Here is a 25,927-nt window from a genome sequence, read left to right as displayed (position 1 = left end):
CCCCAGCCTAATCCCTGATGCTGCAAAGCATCTCGGGTCTCACAACCAAGGAAAGGCAGTCACAGCACTGCTGAGGGCAAGCAGGGGAAGAGGGTATCTGGGCCCCAAATGGGAGCTTGTGCATGCTGGTCTGTGCTCACCCTGCCACCCCACCCCCACCCAATGCTGCACCTGGGCCTCGGCTAACATGACGTCTTGGATGATGGGGAGTCCACGGGGCTCGCCATTCTCCAGCCGCACGTAGGTGACCTGGTAGCCGCGGATCTGGCCATGCTGCTTGCTGGGGACAGGCAGCTTCCAGTAGACATGCACAGCTGTAGAGTTCAGTGGCTCCACCTCCACCTTCCGCGGAGGCCCGCTGGGCACTGGGGGTCAGGTAGAGAAGGAAGTCAGGCCTGGAGGTATCGACCCTGGCACAGGTGGGCACAGCGAACTCGAGGGTCCTGCCTCAGCACCCCACTTCCCCAGGAAAGGCCCTGATATAGGTTCCTTAGATCATCTGTCCCTGGTGAGGCACAAAGAAGGCTCCCTCTGCCCGCCGCAGGTAAGAGCCCAGGACTGGCCCTGCTCACCCCTCTGGCCCAGGCCTGTCACTTGGTGGGTAGGGTCGACATGGGGGAACAGGTAGAGGTGGGACACCAGGTCTTTGACCACCCTCAGTCAGCACAACCTGTCCTGACTCTTCCTAGGCCTCAAATCATGCCAATGTCCGGCCAACGCGGAGTCTTGCTGATTCTACTCTGAGTATCTTTTACACCAATCTTCCCAATCTTGACCTTTCAAATCTTAGACGGGGCTGCTTCTCCCATCTTAGCCTGTGAAGACTTCAGCTCCTTTGGAGACAGACCCAAAGGCTAGGATTTGGGCCTAAGTTATCCCATAAGTGACATCCCCCCACTCTGGGCCATTAAGCCTGAACCAGAAAGATGAGTCGACCTGGGCCTGTGTTAGGGAAAGGAAGGCCCTGGGGTGCTTGGTGGGTGGTGTCTGAGGCAGGACTCCTCCCCTCCCACCCCGGTGGCACTGCCTACCGTCCTCATCGGTGCGCACCAGCACCGGGCTGCTCTCGGGGCCGGGGCCCACATCTGTGTGTGCCCGCACCCACACCCGATACTCCGTCCACTTCTCCAGGCCCACCAGGTCCCAGCTGGAGTGCTCGCGGCTGATGCCATCCACCACATGCCGCCTGCGGTCCTCGCCGTCCACTGCCTCGTAGGCCACGGAGTACTGGGTGATAACGCCGTTGCGGCTGTCAGCAGGCGGCGGGACCCAACTTACCCGGACCGTGGTGGAGCCCGTGCTCACACACATCACCTTCTGGGGAGGGGCGGAGGGGGCTGGGGAAGACAAATGGGGGGGAAGCAAGCAGATGGAGGGTGGGGATCACAGGCACAATGACTGAGTCACAGTGGACTGGAGACTCACCCGGGCAGGCTACCCCTCAGGTGCTGAAATGGCCATCCCAGGGTCCCTCCAGGCAGGCTGCTGCCACTCTCGCCAAGGACGCCTGACTCCCTCTGACCTGCCTCCCTCTCTCTCCCTCCCTCTCTCACACACGCACGGTGATACACACACAGTATCGCACACACTGACTCTCACACAGCCTCACACACACATAGTCTCTGTGCCTCTCCACACACAGCGTCCCTCACAGTCTCAGTGCTTCACACACGCCTCTCACATAGTCACACACAGGGTGTCTCATACATATACTTGGAGTATCAGTGTCTCTCACACAGACTCACACATACACAGAGTATCACACACCCATAGCATCTTGGTGTCTCACACACGGCATCTGACACACAGTCTCTCACACAATGACTTCCAGTTCTGACACAGCTTCGAGTTCTCTCACACGGGGTCTCTCCCACACATGTGCTGCCTCACACAAAACATACACGATATCAGATACACACAAGCACGTGGCCATCCCACCGCCACCCACACACACAGGTCACATATGGAGAACTGCTTCATGCCCACTGTGCCGCACAGTTCTGCCCTTCTGAGGAAGAGGGGCCACAGTGGCCCTTTTGGCATAAGGCAGCCTTCACCTGTACCTGCCTGGAAATGGTCTCTTTGTCAGTGCCACAGGTAATCACCAACTGGAGACTGGACACGAAGGCCAATGGCCCCTGAGGTTTGGAGAAAAAGTACCCAACAGAGGTGCCCTCACTCAATAGCCTCCTTGGGAATTAGGAGGCAGACATGTGTCTCCTTGTGTCCAGTGATGTGTCCAGACTCCACGCCCACCGAGGACTCTGCTGAAATGCACAGGTTTCCTCTTCAAGTTCTGTCACCACCCCCTGCCATGAGGACTTCAGCAGCCCCCTGACCCACTGGCCCCAGAGCCCCTCATCTCCAGGACTTTCTCCTCCCCTACACAGCTGTGGTTATGCCCTGGAGGCTGCCAGTACTGGGGATGGCCCTCCCTCCAGAATCACGGGCTCTAACATCCCCTCGCAGACCCTACCCCCTTGTCCTTGCTCAGTCACTCCAGGTCCCGGGCACTGCGCCTGCTCGCCAGCTCCTCGGGATGCCTGTCTGTCAACCTTGTCCTTCCTACCCTCCATGTTCAGCTTCCACAGTCCACCACCTACCACACTCTCACCAATATCGCATAGTCCCTCACCTCCTGATCTTTCCATGCTCCTTCCTGGCCTGTGCCAAGCGCTAGATGAATCCAACTCTCCCCCGCCTTCTCTACAGCAGCACTGGGGCAGGCTGGCGTCCTATGCACGTGTCCCCAGAGGCCTCATCCTCCAGGACCCTTTATGCTACCTATTTCTGCCTCCTGCCTGGCTCGCTCTGCCACCTCACACAAAACACAGTCCCCCTCCTCCACGCTCCGCAGACCTCCAGCTCCCTTTTCCTGCCTCCTCTTGGCACATGACTCTGTCTCCCACTCCGCAGAGAAGACTGGACTTTCACAGCAGCTCTCTCCCTCTCTTGCTACAACCCCCCACTCTACTTGCATCTGCAGTGATTCTCTCCTTTCCACCCATGAGAATGGAGAGTTGAGCCACCCTGTCCAAGGCTAAGCTCTCCCACCACCAATGCTGTGCCCCTTCTCTCCACCTCCCGAGGCTCCACCAGTTATCCCTTTTCCATGGTTTCTTTTTTTCCTACTGACTGTTTCCAATAGCATTTAAATATGCTTGAGATTTTCCCATCTTAAAAGAAAAATCTCAGCCCGGGTGCGGTGGCTCACGCCTGTAATCCCAGCACTTTGAGAGGCCAAGGCAGATGGATCACCTGAGGTCAGAAGTTCATATTCCTAGGCTGGTCAACATGGTGAAACCCCGTCTCTACTAAAAATACAAAAATTAGCTGGGCATGGTGGTGGGCACACCTACAATCTCAGCTACTCGGGAGGCTGAGGCAGGAGAATCACCTGAATCCGGGAGGCGGACGGAGGTTGCAATGTGCCAAGATCGTGCCATTGTACTCCAGCCTGGGAGACGGAGTGACACTTTGTACTTTGTCTCAAAAAAAAAAAAAAAAAAAAAAAAAAAAGAAAGAAAAATCCCACCCTCAGCCCCACAGCCCTCTCTAGCCATAATGGTCCCCTCGTTCAGAGCTACACTTTCTGGCAACGTCTGGGCTTGCTGCCTCCACATCCTCAGCACCCACACAGGCCTCATGAAACACCCACCAGCTTTCGTCCTACCATGCACCAAGCTTCGTCTCCAGGGCCACTCCTCCATGTTGCTTGGTCCAACAGGTACTCCTGACCACTCAGCAGCATCTTGTCTACTTCTTGAAACTTTCTCTCCTTCCAATCTCCAAGTTGCTCCCCTCCCCTGATTTCCTCTCATCTGCAGTCTTTCTTCTCAGGGTCCTTCAGCTCCGGCCCAGCCCTGGATTCCCACAGCATGCTGAACTCTGCCATGTGGATGGCACATGGCATCTTGAACTTGGGTGTCTGAGACCAGCTGCAGTCTTCACACCTGCCTCTGCCCCATTTTCCATCCTGCGCCAGCACCACCCGCCTCCCAGGTTAACACACCAGAAACAAGATTCACCTCCATTTCCCTCCCCTCTGGGCCCCTATTCATAACCCATCACCGAGTCTGACCAGTCAGCATCCCTGACAGTTCTCAGATCCACCACCAACATCTCACCTGGGCCACCATCTTTTCCCCGGACTGCTTCAAAGCCTCCTAACTGGTCTCTGCTTCCTCGCAGGCTGCCCTGTCCACTCTCACAGAGCAGCCAGAGTCAGCCCTCCTGCCTACCCTGTGTCCCCAAGGCCCTGCCATAGCTCCGGCAGCTACTGCAACCACACTGGCCTGCTGCTTACCCAGTGACCATAACCACGAGCCTTGCAGCTGGAGGGCCTTCAGGCCTGCAGACTCTCCCCAAGGCCTGTGTGCTCCCTGCTCCTGTTCATTTACTAGTTGGCTCCCACTCTTCCTTCAGGCTTTGGGGAAGTGTCACTTCCCCAAGGCAACCCTTTTTGACCCCTCAGATCAAAGGAGGTTTCATCATCTCTCCAACTTGTCTCTTCCATCCTACCTTTTTTTTTGAGACGGATTTTCACTCTTGCTGCCCAGGCGGGAGTGCAATGGCGCAATCTCGGCTCACTGCAACCTCCCCCTCCCAGTTCAAGCAATTCTCCTGCCTCAGCCTCCCGAGTAGCTGGGATTACAGTCATGTGGCACCATGCCCAGCTAATTTTGTATTTTTTAGTAGAGACGGAGCCTCTCTATGTTGGTCAGGCTGGTATCGAACTCCCGAGCTTAGATGATCTGCCCTCCTCGGACTCCCAACGTGCCAGGATTACAGGCGTGAGCCACCACGCCCGCTCTTCCATCCTACTTTACACAAATGTCATTAAAAGCTCATTTGGAGGTCAGGTGTGGTGGCTCATGCCCGTAATCCTGGCACTTTGGGAGCGCTCTGCGGAGGCCGAGGTGGGCGGATCACCTGAGGTCAGGAGTTAGAGACCAGCCTGGCCAACATAGTGAAACTGTCTTTACTAAAAATACAAAAATTAGCCAGGCGAGGTAGTGGTCGCCTGCAATCCCACCTACTCGGGAGGCTAACGCAGGAGCATCACTTGACCCCAGCAGGCAGAGGTTGCAGTGAGCCGAGATGATGCCATTGTTCTCCAGCCTGGGTGACAAGAGCAAAACTCTGTCTTGAAAAATAAAATAAAAAAGCTCATTTGGGTAATTACAGGTGCAATGTCTGTCTGCCCTGCTGGAATGCGGGATCCCCATGGGCAGACGCCATGTGTCTGGTCATGCTGCCAGCCCTGTACTGTGCATTGGGCCTGGCCCCCAGCTGGAGCACAGCAGGTGCTTCTGGAATGAATCCATGAACACAAGGTCACACACAGCCTCGTGACATCACTGGTACATGCACATGGTCCCACTTCATAAGGACCACTTCAGACACCACCATGCTTATGGTCATCACATGGCCACATCAGATGTGGTCACCATCTCAATTCCACAATGCTACCCAGCCACAGTCACATCCGTGACACCCTATCACACAGAGTCTCACACAGCAGCTGAGTGTGGCTGTGTGACCACACACAGGCCACCCAGCAGCAACCACAGAGTCACCCACACACTCAGTCTACTCTCTGGGGGCTACCGAGACCCACAAACACAGTCACAGGGTCAGGCCACAGAGTCACCCACAAAGACAAGGGTCATGCCCAAGATCCACCGACACACATACACACGTGCTGCACAGCCAGCTGGTCAGGTATGGTCACACTCACACTCATGGGCAGTGCCACTCCCACAGCTGCAGCATCGGAGTCTCACACACGCAGAATATAGTAACACACACCACCAGAGTCATCACACACACAGCCTTGCAGACAGTCCCCTGCATGGCCACATGGCCGCATTTTCAGACCTGTCCCCAAGTGCAGTCAGCTGAGGGTGATCACATGACTCCCAGGTAACTTTTATTGGGGGTATGAGGAAGGGAATGTGGGTGATGGGGAAATGAGACGCGGGGCCATGGGGAGGAGAAACAGCCACCAAAGCAGGTCTGGGACGCAGCAGACCCACCGAGGATGGCCCATCAGCTAGTGTGACCAGCACAGAGTGGGGATGGAGATGAGGCACAGACACAAAACTTACCTGGGCAGCATGTGGGGCATGGGCGGGAGGAGGGGCAGGAGGCTGGGTAGGGAGCAGGGAGGGCAGCAGCTGCCTGGACTGGACAGATTGGGAGGCACTTACCTGGCCCTCTCCCGAGGCCCAAAATCAGAGCCCAGGCCAGAGTCCGGTTTGGCTAGCAGACCTGATCACCCACCCGCCTGGTTGGGGGGGGAGGGGGGGGGGTGTGTGTGTGTGTGTGGTGTGTGTGTGGGGTGGGTGTGTGTGTGTGTGTGTGTGTGATCAGAGCCCAGGCCAGAGTCCGGTTTGGCTAGCAGACCTGACCAGCCTGGTTGAGGGGGAAGGGGGTGTGTGTGTGTGTGATCAGAGCCCAGGCCAGAGTCCGGTTTGGCAGACTTGACCCAGCTCTGGGCGGGGAAGGTGTGGTGGGAACGGAAAGGATGGACACATGGAAGGGGTGGGGAAATAGGGACTTGGAGGATGGATGTGACTGTGCTGTGTCGGTTTCCAATGGTGGGGTGAAGACGCCCACCCCTTACATCTGAGCCAGCTGCAGCCACTGGAAGGAGTGCCTTGGCTCAGGTCCCTCTAGTGCAGGAGGAGGCAATGAAGTCACCTTTGCAGCTGGAAGAGCAGGGAGCACTCACTGACAGCTCTGAGCTCAAAGGTCACTCAGAGGTTTTTCCCAACATGGGCTGCAATGTGACACCTCTGGACCCACCATGGCTCCAGGACTGGCTCCACACCATAAGGCCACATGGACCACACAAGCAACTCAGGGCTTAGCCCATGCCACAGGAGCCTCACAGACCACATGGGCCATGGGAGCCACCTGGGACACATGGCTTCTGGGGAACCTTTAAGGCTCTGCCAGTCATGTGAGCCACAGAGCCTAGGAAATTCAAGGCAGACCCTGGGGACTTTGCCCCCAGCAAAGAGTCATACAGGCTGTGCAGGCCACATGGCATGCATGCGCCACCAAGCCTCCAGCAGAAACCTTACAGGCTGTGCCCACACAAGCCACAGAATCCAGAAAACACCCTCCTGGGGTTAAGCCCATTGCAGACCCTCAGGGACCAGGAGACCCCCTCAGCACTTCTCTGCCCGCTGCACACCTGTTGGTCTTCATCCTCTGCCACCCAGTACACCAGCTCATACATGATGATCCGCTCCTGAGGGGGCAGCAGCCACGAGAGCTGGATCCTGGTGTCCGACTCCACCTCGGCCTGGAAGTCCGCGGGCTGGGCAGGCACTGCAACACCCCACACCAGGCAGGTCAGCCTCATCTGCGTGAGGTCAGGAGCGCCCAGGGAGGAGGGGGCCGAGGAAGGCAGACCCTAATCTCACACCCTTATCCTACATCCCAACTGACCACACATCTATGGAATATGGCACCTTGATCCTCCCAACAGCCCCCAACCTCACAGCCAAGAGAAGGGGAGAGGTGCCGCCACAACCTCAGCCTCCCCTTCTCTGCTGTCGGCTGCCCAGCCAGTGTGCCCCCACCTACCTCCCTGCTGCGTCTTGACCTGGATGGTGGGGCTGGGAGGGCCGTCGCCCACAGCGGTGAAGGCAAGCACGCGCAGGCTGTAGGTGATGCCAGGCAGCAGGCTGCCCACGGTGGTGAGGAGCCCCGCGTCGGTGTTGTGCTTGTGCCAGGCACTCGGGGGGCGGCGGGAGTCCGGAGTATAGTAGACGCGGTATCCTCGTACCAGGCCGTTGGGCTCCTCAGGAGGCTCCCACTGCACCAGCATGGTGCTGGCGCTCAGCATGCGTGCCTGCACGCGGCGCGGTGGGCTGGAGGGCGCCTGTTCTCCCGTGCGTGCCCGCACTGCCTCGCTGGGCGGCCCTCGCCCGATGCTGTTCACCGCCAGCACGCGGAAGGCATATTCCGAGAAAGGACTGAGGCCGCCAATGCTGTAGCGGGTGGTGGCCACACCATCCACCTCCTGAAAGGGGCCCTCCGTGCCCGCTGCGCGGTACTGGATGCCATAGTAGGATATAGGCTCTGAGTTCCCAGAGTCCCAGGTGAGGGTGACACTGGTGGCAGTTGTCTCTGTCACCACAAGATCAATCGGAGGCTTCGGCAGAGCTGGAGACAAAGTGGAAGGCTCAAAGCTGCCCGAGGTCAAGATCCTTAGGAACCAACCCTATACTTGGGGATTATCCAGGATACCTGGTGGGGCCACCTGAGTGTGGCTGATACCCACAGCCTACCTTGAAAAATGTCCAGAAAAGCTTATGGTGACCTCTGAAGCCACACGTGGCCGACGGTGGCCAGGTGCCCCCGGGCCTTGGGTCATCTAGTATGTACACATATCAACTGTGGGACTCACTGGACCCTCCCATCAGTACACAAGACTCATCTAACAAACAGACCTGGAGGTGAGGTGACCCCTGCAGTCCCATGTAGATGAAAGGCACCCAGACTGGGTAGCAGCTATCTGCCTCTGCAGGTCACCTGAGCCCACGTGGTGGAGAGTATGTGTAATAGGCAGGGGAAGGGGAGATATTTCCTTAGGGACTAGCCCAGAATTTTAGACAGAGTGATGGGGCTGCTGGCCCCACAGACCCTGTGGCTTGGCTCAAATTGAAGTGGGAAGGCCCTGAGTCCACAATCATTCAACAAATAATTAACAAGCACCCGCTCAATGCCAGACACTGCGCTGGGGCTACAATGCCACATAGTCACATCCCTGCTCTCATGGAGTTTACATCTCAGTACGAGAGAGAATCAATACATGAGTCGATCGTACTCATGATTCTGGCAGGCGCAAGGACAGCAAGAATCAGGGTGCTGAGGTGGAGTAAGATCCAGGGAATCTCCTTGGATGGGGTGATGAGGGAAGGAAAGCATCATCGAGCTGAGGCCTGGAGGGGTACATGGAGCCAGTGACAGAAGGGGCCGGACAAGGAGCATGGCAGACGGAAAGCAGCGTGCGTCTGGGCAGCTGGCATGTGACAGGGTGGGAAGCCAGCGGCCCTGGGAGACCACAGTGAGGATCCTGATCTGTATCCTAAACCAACGGGAAGCCACTGGAAGGTGTTTCTCCCTTTCCCAAAAAGAAGTGACTTGATCCTGGATTACATTTTTTAATGATCACTCAAGTTGCAAAATAGATAATGGATCAGAGGCTGTTAACAATTGAAGTAGGGAGACCAGGAAGGAATCTTTTCTTTTTTCATAGGGTCTCACTGTCACTCAGGCTGGAATGCAGTGGTGTGATCATGGCTTACTGCATCACTGCAGCCTCATCCTCCTGGGCTCAAGCAATCCTCCTGTCTCAGCCTCCCAAGTAGCTGGGCCACAGGTGTGTGCCACCATGCACAGCTTTGAATTTTTTTTTGTAGAGATGGGGTCTCACTATGTTAACTGGGCTGGTCTCAAACTCCTGAGCTCAAGCAATCCTTCCAACTTGGCTTTCCAAAGCGCTAGGATTACAGGAATGGGCCACCGTGCCCGGCCAGAATCTGTTACATATATATAACATATGTATAATATGTGTGCCTGTCCCCAGGACAGAGAGAACCCACTTCCTCTACTATTTTACCACATCCTTCTTGCTGGGAAGCTATTACACCTGAAGTTCTGGTACTATATAGTGGTTAGGAGGGAGAGTTATGGATTCAGACCACACTGGGTTTAAGTTCCTGCTCTGTCATTTATTTTTGTGTGACCCTGGGCAAGTGATACACTCTCTCTGTACCTCAGTTCCCTCATCTGAAAAATGGAAATAATAAGAGCACCTATCTCCCAGGGTAAAACAGAAAAAAACAAAAGAAACTGTGCTTGCTAGCATGCTGTCTGCCACCGAGAAACTCAATATGCCTTAACTATTATCGTTAAGCCGGCTAACAACGGAAATCCCTCCTTCCCTCCCTCTAAGGGCTGGAGGACCCCAGGGCAGGGACGCCCAGGAAAGGGTAAGAATCCCTCAGCCATGCCTGTGCCCATGGCAGTCAGCTCACATTCGCCCGCCACCAGGACCTCCCGGATGACAGGGAGGGTACTGGTCACAGCACCTGCCACACTTACCTTTCACTGTGACCTGGGCTGTGGCCTCGATCATGCCCAGTGAGGAGATAGCCACACAGGTGTAGTTGGCGGAGCGCACAACATTGCTGAGCTCCAGGACGTTGCGGCCGACTGGCATCTCATCCTCCTTGGTGAGCTCCTCGACTCCCATCATCCACTTCACGTAGGGCATGGGCGCACCCACTGCCACACATGTCAGGTTCACACTGCCGCCTGGCATCACCTCCTGGCTGCTGGGTGGGATGGAGAAACGAGGAGCCACGCGGCGCACTGCAGGAGGAGGGAGAGAGGCACTCACAGGCCGGGCAGAACACACAGCTGCATGGAAGGGCAAGGGCCCCTCATCCAAGTAGCCCCTCTGGTCAGAGCCAAACCCACACTCAGAGACGGGAGGGGTGGCACCGCCGCACCCCAGCTCACCATCCACTCCCACCCCACCCACTTCCAGCCTAGAAGTGGCCCCCACACTCAGGGGCTGTCTGGAACACAATGTCTTACTCAATGAGAGATCTTGCAACCAATCTCCCATTTTATAGCCTAGGAAGCAGAGGCCTGTCAGGAAGCTCCTGTCTGCCCAGGGTCACACAGGGACTCAGTACAAGGTCCAGGCCTGGTCAGGACCACAACCCAGGTTGTCCTCCAGGGCCCATCTCTGCCTGCTCCTGGCTGGGGCACCAGGGAGAGAAAGCAGGCCCTAGGGTGGAGGGTCCTCAGAGCATGGCTGGGCGGGGCAGAAGGTCAGTCCAGAGGGCCACAGCCACCTGCTGTGGCGTCACTGCCTCCACCTCCAGGCCAGAGCCTGAGGGGAAGAAATAAGGTTAAGTGGCGGCGCCACCTGCCAAGGTCTCAGCCATGCTCAGGGCACAATCTGGGAACCCAAGCAAAGGGGCTGCCCTGAGGAGGGCTGGGCAGGGGTCAGGGCAGGCCAGGGACGTGGTCCGCGGGCAGGATGGGCATGACGATGGCAGTAACATGATGAGGGCGCCGAACAGACGGCTTCCTGCGCCAACAGACAAGGGTCTCAAGGGGAGGGTGGCTGTGCCTGGCCACGACCTCCAGCCTTGGACTCCCCTGGCCAGAAGCTGTTCTGAGCTTCTCAGTCCAGGGTACAGCCTAGAACCACCCCCCTGAAGTTGTAAGCTTGGCACAGACACAGGAGCATGCAGAGGGAAGGAAGGTGACGAAACCCAGCCGTGGGCAGGCATGCCTGGCATGCAGATGGGCCATGCAGCTGGTGAGCAGAGGCCAAGGTGTGCCCTACACAGGCACTCTCACATGCAGGGCCAGAGGCAGCAGGCAGCAGGCTAGTCAGTACCCCAGAGCACTGCTGAGAGCACTGGTCTCTGAGGAACCTCGCTGGGGACCCCAGGCATGCAAAGACCCCAGAGCACCACATCAGGAGCACCTCTACTACAAGCACCAGACTATGCTGCTCGCGCAGCCCCAAATCACAGAACCAGAGCTAGAAGCAACTGCAGAGATCACCCGGTCCAACGTCTGACCTCACTACACAGGGGTCAAAACTGAGGCCCAGAGATCAGACATTCAGCAAGTCACCAGGTCCTGTCAACGGGGTGGCCCAACATATCTTTCGAATCCATGTATTTCTCTCCAGATGCAGAAGCAACTGCCACTACCAAAGTCCAAGTCACCATCATCCTTCCCTGGGTTGCTGAAATGGGTTCTGCGTTGGTCCTCCTGCCTTGTTTTCCCCCGCTCCAATTCCTGCTCACCGGCTCTCCAGAAACAGCTGGCACAAATTTGATGCCACTCCCTGTTTAACAAGCATGGCTCCCAGTGACACCTCTGCCTAGCCTACGAGACCCTACCTAACTTAGCACTTGCTTCAACCCCTTCCACAGCCTGCCTTACTTTGGTGCTCCAGACAGAACCCAAACCCTGGCAGCCCCAGAGGAGGCCAGGCCTGACAGGTGCTGGTGGGCTGGATCTGTGTCCCCACGTTCACCTAGGGGATGAGAGTGTCTTGTAGACATTCAGGGTTCTGCCTTCTCCTCAAATCAATCAGCACTCCCATTGTCTTTAGGGAAACCACTTCTACCCCCATTCTTGGTACATGGGGCATGTGACCCAGATCTGACTATGGAGAAACAGCCTTTGGACTTCTGCAGAAACTATTAGAAAAGCAACCTTCTCTCTCTACTGACGTAGCTAAGCTTAGAGCAGGTGGGGACGGCTTCTCCCAACACACAGGAAAAGCTGCTTGAGAACAAAGATGTCGACAGAGGAGAGGAGAGCCAGAAACAGACAGACAAATGCCTGGCCAACCTGTTTAAGTACCTGGATCTAGCCCTGCCCAACACCAAATCTACTACATTTTTCAGGTTTGTAACACAAGAGTTCCTTGTTTTGCTTACGCTGGTATAAGTGGGTTTCTGTCATCTGTTCTAGTGCAAAGAGTCTCTACCTAAACGATGACAGCATGTCACAGACACAGTTCTTGTGGCAGAACAGGTGGATCCCGGGGCATGGCTGGCAAGTGTCTCATGGCAACAAAGGATTCTCTGAGCATGCTCTCTAAATGGTCCAAGGTGAGGGCAGAAGGCTCAGCCAGGACTACCACCCAGCCTGGTGGTGTGTGCCCTCCCTCTGCTCTGGAGATGGGCCTCAGGGATGGGCACAGGCAGGCAGGTCTGTTTGCAGATCAAGTCCAGGCCTGCCATGGAAGCAGGGTGGGGGCAGCACAGAGGAGCAGCCTTAATGAACCAAATCTCTCCTGTCCTCTCGGCCAGTGGGTGCCCCGTCTCCTCCTCTTCATGGGAAGGGACGCTATGCTTAAGCACCTACTAGGTGCAGGTTTCCACGCTGTAGATGCTATCACCTGCCAATTACAGTCAAGGGAACTGATTTAAAACCAAGCCACATGACCAAGTTTATATACGTAGTAGAAGTAGGTCTGTGTGATGAAAAACTGTCACCCTTCCGAGCCCTGGCTGACAGGCCTGAAAAAAAAACCCAGAAGGCTCTGGGGAGAAGCATCAGAATTAACAGACACTGGCAGGAGAGGACGCTGCTCCAGCGGGCATAAGGATGGGTTTAGACAGCCTGTGCCAGGGAGAGGTGATGACTGCAGGCTTGACCCCAGCCAGTGGTGGAATCATGGGGCCTAATCAGGTCGCTGGATACCAGGACGAAGAGCCCCAGCAGAAGGAAGTAGGTCCTTGGCCAATAAACCTTGGGCACCAACCTAGAAACTTGACTGGACTTTACCCCCAAATAGTCCCTGGAGGACAGGGTCTTCAGGCCAAAAGGCAGACCTCATGGACCAGCCCTGGAGGTCAGGCCAATGCCCTGAGCCACACCTTCTAAAGCCTCCAACTCCTGCCGCTGTCAGGAAATTGAGGCGCTTCAGGAACACAAAAGAGTTGTGTTTATTTTTTCCCTCCTAGATGCAGGTGGCAGGGAGAACCCTAGGGGCTAGGGATAAGCGTGAGAGGTCAATAGTGGCCTTTAGGGTCATCTGCAACACCAAGCAAGGGCCTCAGGGCCAGAAGCTCCTGGGCGCACCACCTTCACTCTCACAAGGACACTGGGCTTCAGCCACGCAGACACTTCACTGCGACTGAGACATTTTCCATGTGAGGGAGGTCAGGGTATGTCTACAGCGGAAGGGTGGGGGAAACAGGCAAGGGAGAACCTCCTTGTATCCCAAGTGCCAACAGGGACCTGCATCCTAGACCTGCCCAGACAGCCACCCCCACGCCAACAGGCTGGAGTGGCTGGCATCTCATGCAGCAGCCCCTACCATCCTCCTCCCACTGCTGCAGGCACAAGGCCTCCAAAAAGGAGCAGGCCTCACCCTGGACAGTCTATTGACAGAAGCAACAGCAGGGAAGGAAAAGCTGGAGCTGGGAAAAATGCACTTAGGGTCTAATCTTGGGCTCCAACAATGCCGGTCTATTACCGTTCCCTGTGCATCCTTAGTGCTGACATATTATAGACAATTTCCAAAACAGGGCCCTGCCATTTCTGGATTATATTTCAGCTGTAACTTTTAAGTCTAATTATTTGCGCTGACAACCCCCTATAATAGGGCGGTGCGGCGCCCAGAGGCATCAGCATTCAGTGGAGTGACAGCCTAATCGCAGGGGGAGGCAGCCCCGCAATCTGCATTCACTCAGAGAAATTTCTCTGATGAAAATAACGCCACATTAAGGAGGGGATGAGGGGCAGGATCCACTGTATCAAGATAAAATAACTCTTTAATAAATAACCTTGTGGCTGCCGCAGAGCAGTAATTAAATGCCGGCATACCCGGCACACAGTTTTAAGTAAAGCTGGAAAAATGTAAGATGCAATTATCAGCACCAAACAAATTACTAGCCCGGCAAATCCCCCTGGAATATTTAGAAACTCATTTCTGCCTTTCCGCTAAATATTTGTGCATGTGCTTATTTTTGGCGGGACCATGGGGTAGGGTAGGGGTGGGATGGGGAAAGGGAGGGGATGAGGTACCAGGAGGGTAGAGGAGGGGGCATGGAAGGAGCCACTGTGGGCTGGGTTATCTCTGATGATGACTGTTTTCTGAATGCGCTGGCAGATCTGCCCGGTCAGCAAAACGGTGTAACAGAAATGCCCCAGCACTCAGGAGTGCATATGGATGGATGCTCAGAGCTGACATCTGAGCCAAGGCTACAGCCCTCCTCTCGACTGGCTCCCTCACCCTCACAGAGGAAACTCGAGCCACGGAGGATGTGGCAGAGGGAACCGGGATGGCCTGGGTCTGTTCCCTGAGGCTCAGCCTGTCCTACATTTCTGTCCTGAACCCCCAAAACCCAGTGAACAGGTGAGTCTCCTCTGACCACACAGATCAAGTGATACATGAATGACCACTAGCCGCGGCTGCCAACCCCAGCATCATGGGTGGGGGTCTGGCTCCAAGGGGGGGGCTGAAAACCAAGCCTCAAACAGGCCTGCTCTGGAATGGGCTCAAGGACAGTCTCCAGGAAACCCTTCCGAACTTGTGGCTGACTCAGGGCCACTTCCAGGCTCCCATATGGATCTTCCTAAGTTGCAGTTGACTGTTCAGTCACTCCAGGTAGAAGCGACTTGAGTCCGAATGCAAAGCACCAGGCTAAGGAATGTCAGTTAGCTGGCTGGTGGGCTAAATAAATTCCACCCTCAGACAGACACGGGAGCTAGCTGGGAAACTTGGGCAGAGGGGCCTGGGGCAGGTAGGAGGATCTTAATTTGGATCCGGCTGGAGAAGGAAAAGACAACCTTATGGGAGACTTCCTCAGTGTGCCAAGATGACGCTACTCACCCTGTGCCATGGACACCAAGCTCCCTGAGGCAGACCAGGGCTGGCTACCCCATTGAGCCCTGGTGGGGGACCTGAGGGCCTCAAGGACAGGGTATACACTGCAGGACTTTTGCCCTGTGCTGCAGGATATTGGGAGGACAGCCTACTCTAGCCTCTTGCCTTACTGTCCCAGTGGTTTGGGCTGAGACTGGGTCTCTAGGCGAGGAGGCGTTTGGGCTGAGCCTGGGTCTCTAGGCGAGGAGGGGTTTGGGCTGAGCCTGGGTCTCTAGGCGAGGAGGGGTTTGGGCTGAGCCTGGGTCTCTGGGGGAGGAGGGCGGTGAAAGGTCCTACAGGTGCACATAAAGCGCTACAGCTCTTACACCTCTCTCTGACCACAGCCCCCCACAACCATTCCTGAGCACCACCTGGATCAGACAGCTGGCCTGGCCTGGGTGCAAAGGTGGGGTGCAGTTTCATGCCATGCAGCATGCCCACCCCACCACCCTGGCAGGGGAACCAGGCTAAGGGGACATGCAGATACGTGGTGCACCAGGGACCCAAGCAGCAGGAACATGCAGGTCAGGGGCCTGCCCACCCACCCCTGGTCCTGCCTGCCCGCCAGCCCAAACAAGAGACTGGCAGGCAGGCACGGCGCAGCGAGCCTGAGGGAGCTGACCGAGCCCACTGGGCCCTACTGACAGGCGCGTCCCATCGACGGGCGAGCTGTAGATGGATAAGAAGTGAAAAGGACCAACCTTCTCGCTGATCTGAGAGATGAGAGTTTGGGTTGATGGCAGAGTGCGATGAAGATGAGGAGGGAATAAAAAAAAGACAAGGAGAAACACAGAGAGAGTAAAAACAGGCCAACCTTCATCTGCCCACACAGCACGGAGACGAGACGAGACTCCTGTGCCCCCTCGCACACACACATGCACACAGGTGCACACGAACCACATCGCTCACAAAAGACTCAGGACTCATGGAGGACATGGTGGACAGAGCTGAGGCCCGCCAGCAGGTGCCAGAGAGGCCGAGGGTGGGGCCGGGGCAGGTGGAAATGGGGCACAGGCAGGCCCCCATGCCTCACACGCACCCCACAGCTCAGACCCTATGGACTGGGCTCTGGGGTCAAGGCCCACCCAGCCCACAAACTTGCCAAGGTACACGAGCCACCAGAAACCACCCCCACACACGCCACCAGTGTGAGGAGCACGTCTGGGCACCTGTGGGGAGAAAGGCACTGTCCCTGTTTTAGACAGCTGTGGCCCTGCAGCCAGGTCCCTGGAGAGAAGGGGGAAAGCTGGTAGTCCTGGCACAGGTAGGCCAGGCTCTGAGGAGGGCAGGGCTCCACCCTGGCCCCAGCAGCTGTACACCCAGAGAGCTGTAGATGGATGGAGAGAATGAGTCACTCAGGGAGAGTCAGGTGGTGACGGAGAAAGGCGCTGGCCCACCCAGCATGCCTGGGCCTGCTAGACTGTGGGCGGAGCTGTGGACAACTGTGAACAAAGTCAGATGTAACTGGATGACACATCCCCCCACGGTGCTATCCGGACAGCCGTAGAGGCTACTGACTAGCAAGTGATTCCTCTGTGCCTGGCAATGTGCCGGGTGCTTCACATGTACTGTCCCATTAAATGTAGCAGCCGCGTGGCCTCAGAGAGACACTGGGAGCCCTGAGAATTTGGGGGACAGAAGGGAGATGTGAGGGAGACACCGAAGCCAAGTCTGATGAGGAGACGAAGACTGGCGGCCAGTGGACACACAAGAGAGACAATGGCAGTAGGAAGCCGTCAGTAATTTCCTCCAGGTGACATGTGGCAACGTTTGTTTTGACTGAGGGGTGCTACTGGCATCTAGTGAGCAAGAGATGCTGCTAAACACCCTCCAATGTACAGGATGGCTCCTCACAACTAAGAATCATCCAGACCAAAATGTCAACAGTGCTGCGGCTGAGAAACTCAGGGCTAGAGCCCACACCAACCCAACCGAGGCTCAGGAGCCTGCTATGGGAGGAAACCTCGAAGCCTCTCTGTGGGAGATGGACAGGGTGCAGGCCAGCACTGGGGGTTCCTCCACAGCCATCCACTCGCAAGCAGGGCTCAGGAGGCAGAGCTCGTGGTCAGCCTGGTACAGGCTGTGCCCAGGCCCTGGGGCTGAAGGGCCCCTAGTACTGCTGAGGGCAGAAGGCAGGGGTTTTGCCAGGCATGAGATGAGGAGTGGTGGGGGCACCAGAGGCCAGGGACTCAGGGAGCAGGGCCTTTCAGGTGTGCGGAAGTCCTGTTGTCAGGACAGGAGGGCCTATCCTGGGCCTATGAGACAGGTTGCTCTTGGCAAAGCACAGTGGCTATAGATTCAGTTAGGGTCTAGATGAGGCAGGTCCTAGGGACAGAGCTTAGAACTGGTCCTGAGACATCAGGGCCCACAGGAACGTTGTATGTGTGTGTGAGAGAGACAACAGAAGTCAGGCTTGGCTGTTTTAGAGTCCCTGGCAAGTGGTGCTGGAACTAAAGGAGCCCCCGTATTTCCTACCAAAAGGCATGTGGGGATGGAGCCAGAAGGGTAGATTCAGGAAGAGCTGGTAGGGGTAGGGGATGGGCCATGGCAGGAGCCAGTCAGGGCCCTGCCTGAGTCTACCATGTGTCAACAGGGAGCTCCACAGACAGCGATGCTCCAAGGGACTGCACATAAAAGCTCCCTGGGCAGTGACTGAGCTGCCAACTACAGCAGCTAAGCTCAGTCGATCTCCAAAGAGACCCACTGCTCTGCCTCCAGGGCTGGGGCCAGTGTAACAGTGACTTCCGAGAATGCTGGCTAGCCAAGAGGACAATGTTGGGGGAGGGGGTGTCCATCCACCTCTGGGCCTTCTCCTGCCTCAGCATTGCCTCCTGTAGCTGTGCCCTAGGAAATGTGCCCACAGGCCATGCCCTTGCAGCTGGCTTAGGTTTACAGTGGCTCTACTGGGCCTCCCTTCTCCCTGATACAGACAAAAGGCTTTCTTGCTGAGGCCTGGAACTGCCACTGTCTCAACCCTAGTCTTGGGAACAGAGCTCTAGAGAGCGCAGCATTTGGGATAGTCAGGGTGGGAGGAGGCAGACCTTTGAGAAGAGTCATTCCAGCTGCTCCTCTGCTGGAGCAGACTGGCCAGCCCCCATGCCTGCCAGACACTCTGCCTGGGGCAGGGTGGGGCGAAGGCTGGGCCGCTTACAACTCTACACCTCTAGGCCATTTGGGAAGTTTTTGGGCTCCTGTTCCTGAAGACAGAGGAGCTGACCTGAGGCCTGAGCCTTGACGAGCAAGACACCTGACAGTAAGCTAGGGGACCTCCCATCCCATGCCCCCAACTCCCATGAAGCACTTTTAATAGTCTCTGAAGCACAATTTGCCCACCACGAATAGCTCCTCTGCAGCTCAACTGGCTACCAAATGGGTTGGCAGCCTGTGGCCTCTCCAGAAACACCCTCTCCATGACAGACAGCAATCCCTTGATAAGTGTATTTTGGTTGACAGCCTAATTCTCTCTGCTCTGAGTAAGCAAGTCTGACCACATGGCCCCAAAGAGTGGGACAGGCCACTGCCATCACCCGCTGAGTCCACTGGGTGGAGAGTCAGACGACATCCCTCAGGAGGCTGTGCTAAGCACTTGGCATGATGGAATCATCACTGCAAGGAGCCATATCCAGTTTCCTTCACAGATCCCTTGGGTGGAGACAGTTTAACTTTTTTTTTTTTTTTTGAGATGGAGTCTCTCTCTGTGGCCAAGCTGGAGTGCAGTGGCGTAATCTCGGCTCACTGCAACCTCTGGTTCAAGTGATTTTCCTGCCTCAGCCTCCTGAGTAGCTGGGATTACAGGCACCCGCCACCACGCCCAGCTAATTGTTGTATTTTTAGTAGAGACGGGGTTTCACCACGTTGGCCAGGATGGTCTCGATCTTCTGACCTCGTGATCCGCCTGCCTCAGCCTCCCAAAGTGCTGGGATTACAGGCATGAGCCACCACACCCGGCCAACAGTTTTAACTTTTAATGACATCCATCTGTGCAGGAGGGCTAGGTAAGGGGACAGTGTGAGGGTAGAAGGGGCTTTCAGGGCCCCTCCTGGGCACATGTATACCAGACCCAGTGTGTTCTCAGGAAAGGGTAAGGTGGCCAGCTTTAGTCACCCTTAGGCTGTGAACATAGCAGAGACTGGAAACCCCAAAACAGTCCCCGGGCTCCTCTCTGCTGGGAACTTGGACTTCCGGAAAGCACACTGTCCACTCGCTTCCAGCAATGAACACCTGGAACACACCAGGTGCTCACCCGAGGCAACATAACCATAGGGGCTCACAGCTGAACACAAGGGTTCCTCCAGGAAGGCCCCAGGCAGACCTGGCCAGAGGACAGGCTCACCTGGCCTGGTCCATTCCTGAGGCTTGACTACCCCAAAGCCCAGAGCCACGGTGGTTCTGGAGCCCACTGCGCTGCGGCAGGCAGGAGGATGTACTGAAGGAAAGCCAGGCCAGGTATGCATGCATTTACACACAGATAAGTGTGCCTGTGTGTGCACACACACATGCACATACACCAAGAAGTCTGCCTGGATGGCTCCAAACTCCCATGAGGCTCTGGGCCCATGCGGCAGGACCTACAAGAGATACAAATGCTCCCCAGAGTGGCTGCTTCCCCGTGGGCCTGCAGGGAAGGAAGGCAAAGTAGTGGCAGATGCCGGGAGCCTGCCCAGTGGGAGCTGCTGCTGCTGTTGCTATTGCTGCTGCAGAAAGAAGCAGGAAGAAGAGAATGGGCCCGTGGCAGTCCCTTGTGTGTCTGCACCAAGGGCTCTGGGCAGAGAGCCTGGCAGGTGCAGCACAGCTCCGCGGTGACAGGGGCCAGGCACTGCCTGAGTCCTTACCTCGTACATACAGGTTCGCAGGGGCTGAGTAACGTGTGCCTGCCGAGTTGGTCGCCACACACTCGTACTTGCCTTGGTCGGATTCCTCACTGCTCTCTATCTGCAAGGCACCTGTGGGGACACGAAGCAAGAGGTCAGGTAGGGCCCATGTCGAGTGTGGCCTGGAACACGGTGAGAGGTCTCGACAGCGTCTGTGGCTGATGTTGACCAGATGTCGAAGCTCATCCAGGCCACACCCTGGCACCCCTGCTGCTTCCAGGAAGCTCTCCCTGATGAGCCCAGTGGCCTCCTGGCTAGAACCAAGGGTTGTGTTTTGGAGCACAATCTCATGCTCCCCACAGTCCAGCAAGACCCGTCTTTGCTCTGCCAGGGACTGTACTCCAACCCCCAGCTCCACTCAGTTTCCACCACACTCTTGCCAGTACTGAAGCCTGTTTCCCAATCAACATCCCCGTTAGTGTTCCCGGCCCCGCAGCCCAGCTAGGCCAGTCAGAGCCAGGTGTGGGAGCAGCCTGCAGAATGGCAGGCCTGGGATTCACAAGCACACTATGCCCTCACTGGGCTGGAGCTTGAGAATTTGCCGCCCACCAGGAAAGAATGGGCTTGCCCTGGGGGCCTGATGCCCAGCAGCCTCTGCTCCCAGCACCATCTTCCCCTCCTACTCCACCCCCTCCCCACCAGCCCCACCCATTCCGGCTCCTCTCCTCAGCCTGGTCCTGCTAAAGTGCTTCGACCCACCACGGCTCCTGCATAATTCAGGAGGCTAATGGAGGTTGGAGCTCCCACTCGGGCCAGTGCCCTGAGGGGCTGCTCTGGCCGCAGACGGACAGACAGGAGCCAGGGTTGGGGTGGGTAGCAAAAGGACCCTCAGAAAGGGTGGAGGAATCTTGGGCTTGAGGCCAGTTCTGACAGGTCCCGGCGGGGGAGGCCAAGGCAGAGCGGCAGGGTGGGGGCGGACCCACTCGACTTGGCCATCCCCTGGCCCCATCAATAAACACTTGAAAAAACTGCTTGTGAAAGCACACTGGGCAAGCTGTCTGTGACAGAAACACCGCCGGGCACAGGCAGCACACCCCTCCCTAGAACAATCCAACAGACAATTACACCCACACAGGACGGCCCAACAGTTAAGAACCCCCACAGGACACAGTCTGACAAAACCACCTCCTGCACAGAACAGCCAGCCTGACCTGACAGCCCCCACCTTCCCAGGGCCCAGGTTGATGGACAATCACACCCACACAGGACACGGACAGAAGCTGCCGGGCCCCCCTTGCCTGGACTGGACAGGAGCCAGAGGAAGAGTTCCAAGTCATGCTCTCACAGCTGGGGTCCAAAGAGGTACCACCCTGGGTCTGACCTATAGCCCCCTCACTGCCTGATATCCCTCTTCCACCATCTAACCCAGGGCAGCAGGAGGGGCTGGGGACCCCCAGGGGGCTGGGAGCTGGAGGTGAAGGAAGAGGGGAGGCCACCAATGCAGGATGCAGGACCAGCCTGCCTCTGTGGTGCTGGCCTCAGCCCTCCCCACCAGGTGCCAGGGAGCACCAGGGCCCAGTGCACATGCCAAATACCATCTCCTTCAAGAGCAGCCCTGAAGGGCACCCAACAGGTCATGCTGATGGGATGGATGGACACTGTTACAGAAAACGTTCATTCAAGCAGGTGTGGTTCAGGCCCGAGGGGTCGAGGCTGCCCTAAGGTCACCTCAGTGAGGCAGGGGGTGTGGGTGGGGTGGGGGAGACCTGGTGGCTGGTACCACAGGCTTGAAGCAGAAAGTGTTGCCTGGGTGGAATTTCTGACCCAGAAAACAGGAGGTTCCTCTGCAACAAGAGCCTGAGAGTGGTCAGGGGGCCTAACAGAGACCGGGTGCCTATTTGCATACAGAATCCCCCAAATCTGGAACCAACACCAAGACCCAGCAGCAGGGACAGCAAAGAGTCAGCACAGGCTGAGCAGATGGGCAGAGGGATTGGGGGGCTGCCAGGTGAAGCAAGAGCCAGCCTCAGGGTGATGGGCAAGATACCACCCAGGAAGGCAGCTGCTCTTCCCTGAGACCATCCTGGTCTTGAGCTCTGAAGGTCTAGATGTGGCCACAGACACTGAGAGAACTGGGGAGAAAATGATGTGAATAGACAAGCCACCATTTTACAGGTGTCTGCTCTGCGCCCGACCCTACACATCCTCCTCTCCTCTAATTCTCATGACCCTGTGTGGCAGGTGGCCATGCCCCAATTTAAAGAGGAAACACACTTCTGAGAGATGAACTGAGTTTCTGAAGATCACACAGGTGGTGAGACTTGAACCCGGATCTTCCTGAGTCCACAATCTGTGCTTTTAACTCTTAGGCTGCAGGGCCCTGCTGCATGGAGGGGACTCCGAGCTGACAGGCCAGGTGATAGAGTTATGCACGAGCCTGTTTACCTCCCTGTTGTCATCCCAGCACCTACACGGAAGTCTTAAGTGAACGTTCCTCCTAATCCTTGCCAGGCTGAAGGGATGATCCTCATTCTACTCCAGTATAGAGCCAGGATACTAAAGGGAAAGTCAAGTAATAACTGAGGTCCCCCCAAAAGAGGAGACTGTCAAGAGAAAAGGCAAGGCTTGGTCATGCTCCTCAACCTTACAGGAGGCTTTTCTGTCTAGGGAAGTCTGGGGATAGGCTAAGTTTCACAGCAGGAGCTGATGGGGTCCCTTCTGTGGGGATGGCCTGGAAGGCCTGGGCAGCAGGGCTTGCCGTCCAGGACGGGGCTCGGCGAGTATCTTCACAATTCAGACTTGCAATGGATGAGTCCACAGGAGGGAATGACTGAGAGTGGATGTGTGTGGTGGCCGGTGGTGTTGGGGGTGCTGGAGCTGGAGATGAGGAGGCTGAAGAGGTGGGGATGGGGATGGGGAGGTGACACACTGGACGGGATGGAGTGGAGGTGACGGCAGTGGCAAGGCGTGGTGTGGCGAGAGGCACGGACAGCATTCTTACCTCTGATTGGTGAACCACCTGGCGAGGTAATTTGAATGCAAATAAGATCAGAGAGAAGCATTAGTACAAAAGGAAGGAAAGCCACACAAAGCCAAATCAGGTAAAATAAAACACAAGAAAAGACCTTAAATACATGGAGAAATTGAGGCCTGAGTTAGGCCGACGCGGACGATGTGTGAGCAAGCACCAGGCAGAGCCAGGCTCAGTGTGGGTGAAGCTGTGTCCCAGGTCACTGGCTCTGCTCTGGGGACGAGGAGGGGCTGGGGGTGACGAGAATCAGGGAGGTGAGTCAGGACTCCTGCAGACCACACTGGCTGGGGCCAATGGAAGGGGAAGGTGAAGAAAAGAGGTAGCAACCCCACCCCACAGGGCCACCCAAATCCCACCGGTGGGTAAGATTCCAAAACAAAGCACTTACCAAAACAAAGCCTGGTGTTAAGGCAGACAGGACAGAGGCTAAAGGGAGGGCTTGTCATGGGCTACTAGCACACTGGGCCTCCCATAACACGCAGCCCAGCCCAGCGGAAAGGGCGGCAGGACTCAGCAAACTCACAGCCCAGAGGCGGAGTCCACAGAAAGCCCACTCAACCCCGCTAAAAACTGGGGGACTACTGAACTTCCCCCCTTTGGCCTGGCTGGCGAGAGGCAGAGATCAGTGCCCAACCCTTGCCTGTCTGGCACCTCATAACCCTGAGGGTTGGTAACCCAGAGGGCCAGGCGCTCACCCTCCATATCCAGGCCTATTAGGAAATCTGAGCAGGTTTTATCCCCAACAGGTACTTTCTCTGAGGCTCAAGCCCCCTGTGCAACCACTGCCTCCCCCAGAGGAGTGAGGAGCCCATAGATGGGCCCAGATCCAGCTGTATCTACCCTGCTCTGCTGCTCGCTTCCTGCCCACATCTGGGGATTGGGAAGTGTGCAGAAAAACCAAAGCCAATCCCTGTTTCAGGGGACTTGACAACAGCACCTAGAGGAATTCTTCATCTATAAGTTCAAATGAGAAAACAGAGGCCGAGAGACATTCAGGGAGCTACCCAAAGCTCAAGGTCACACCAGCTTCTAAGTCAAGCAGAAGGACTTGACAAGGTCCATCTAACTCACAGCCTGCCCACAGGATGAGGCTGCCAGTCCTGCCGATGCAGAAGCAGGGGAGTGGGCAAAGGCTGGGACCTGGGAGTGAGGGTTATGTGGGAAGAATCCACACAGTGATTCTCTCTTTCCAAGAGACCCTTTTGGGAGGTCCACAAGGTCAAAACTGTTTTCATAATACTAAGAAATTATTTGCTTTATGCACTTTCTCTCATGAACATAGAGCTTTTCAGAAGCTAATGACATGTGCCATCACAATTGACCTAACACACAAGTGGCTACGAAATCCAGCTGCCTTCTACTAAGCCCCAAATCAAAGAGATTCGTAATAAGGGTAAAACAATGTTGTCCCTCTCGGTAAATTTTTTTGTTTTAAAAAATATAATTATTTTCCCTTAAAAATGTTATTTATGCTAATATATCATGGGGTTTTATTATTTTAAAATGGATTAATAAATATTTTAAAATAATCTCAATCTTAATACCTAATATGGTAAACATCAATAGAAATAACCCACACAACAGCTGGGTACGGAGGCTCACCCCTGTAATCCCAGCACTTTGGGAGGCTGAGACGGACGGATCACCTAAGGTCGGGAGTTCAAGACCAGCCTGATCAAAGTGGAGAAACCCCGTCTCTACTAAAAATACAAAATTACCCAGTTGTGGTGACTCATGCCTGTAATCCCAGCTACTCAGGAGGCTGAGGCAGGAGAATCGCTTGAATCTGGGAGGCAGAGGTTGCGGGGAGTCGAGATTGCACCACTGCCTGGGCAATAAGAGCACAACTCCATCTCAAAAAAAAGGAAAAAAAAAAAAAAAGAACCCACACAAACAAGAGCTCTTTGAAGTTCTCTGATATTTACAAGCAGAGGTCCTGAGACCAAAAAGTTGACAATGCTGATCTTCTGTCATCCAAGCCAGGGCTTGGTGGGGGGTGGGAGTAGTGGATGTGGTCCAGGACTGGCACCCCTCACTCCTGGCCTCAGCTCTTCCAGAACCTAACCTGTTCCGAAAGAACCTAACAGTAATTTCCCCACCAAACAGAGAATCTGCCTTTTCCATTTCACAAGACGGGTGTGAGGGACTGAAGGGGCCCAGGAGTCAGCATCCCTAGGGGTGTACTCGTGCCCGAGAGGTGCCAGGGAACTCTGGGCCAAAGGGAAATTGTGAGCATGCACTGGCAGTGTGCCCTCCTGGCAGGCCCCGCAGATGGTGAAGCAGAGTGGGGTGGGGACAGGTTCTTCCAGCCAGAGCTGGGGCCAGCCAGCAGGGTGAGGGGCTGCAAGCCCTCTGTGTCCCACCCGCGAGCCTTCTCTGCAGCCAGAGGCTGCATCTCTTCTTAAGACCCTCAGGTTTTGCCTCAGGGTGCTGGGGGTGGGGAAGAGACTGCTCTCTGGATGAGCACATGGACTCAGTGAGTTAGGCTGTCCTCTACGACAAAGGATGGCAGCTCGTATGTTCAGGCCACAGCAGGAGTGCGGGAATCCCCTCAAGCCCTGTCCAGGCTCGGCACAGCCTGCAGGCCAACAGCTCCTCTCAGGACCCAGCAGAGGCTCCAAGCCCCTGCTCACAACTCCATTTCCA

The 25,927-nt window shown here is 56.0% G+C and overlaps 1 protein-coding gene across 1 annotated transcript in view; it reads right to left on the bottom strand.

Annotated features, from left to right (window-relative positions):
- Positions 1–25,927, bottom strand: part of PTPRF (protein tyrosine phosphatase receptor type F) — a 93,016-nt gene that overhangs the window by 24,402 nt on the left and 42,687 nt on the right. Inside the window, exons 7-15 of the mRNA XM_031664500.1 lie at positions 23,252–23,269; positions 20,272–20,382; positions 16,141–16,152; positions 10,126–10,395; positions 7,600–8,181; positions 7,092–7,341; positions 2,064–2,190; positions 1,032–1,383; positions 172–365 (exon numbers count right to left, since the gene is read on the bottom strand). Coding sequence (XP_031520360.1) covers positions 172–365; positions 1,032–1,383; positions 2,064–2,190; positions 7,092–7,341; positions 7,600–8,181; positions 10,126–10,395; positions 16,141–16,152; positions 20,272–20,382; positions 23,252–23,269 — 1,916 coding nt within the window. The remainder of the gene's footprint in view (positions 1–171; positions 366–1,031; positions 1,384–2,063; positions 2,191–7,091; positions 7,342–7,599; positions 8,182–10,125; positions 10,396–16,140; positions 16,153–20,271; positions 20,383–23,251; positions 23,270–25,927) is intronic.

Source organism: Papio anubis, chromosome 1, assembly GCF_008728515.1.
Source record: "Papio anubis isolate 15944 chromosome 1, Panubis1.0, whole genome shotgun sequence".
In the NCBI taxonomy this organism is placed as follows: domain Eukaryota; kingdom Metazoa; phylum Chordata; class Mammalia; order Primates; family Cercopithecidae; genus Papio; species Papio anubis.
This window is presented reverse-complemented; position numbering and strand designations above follow the sequence as displayed.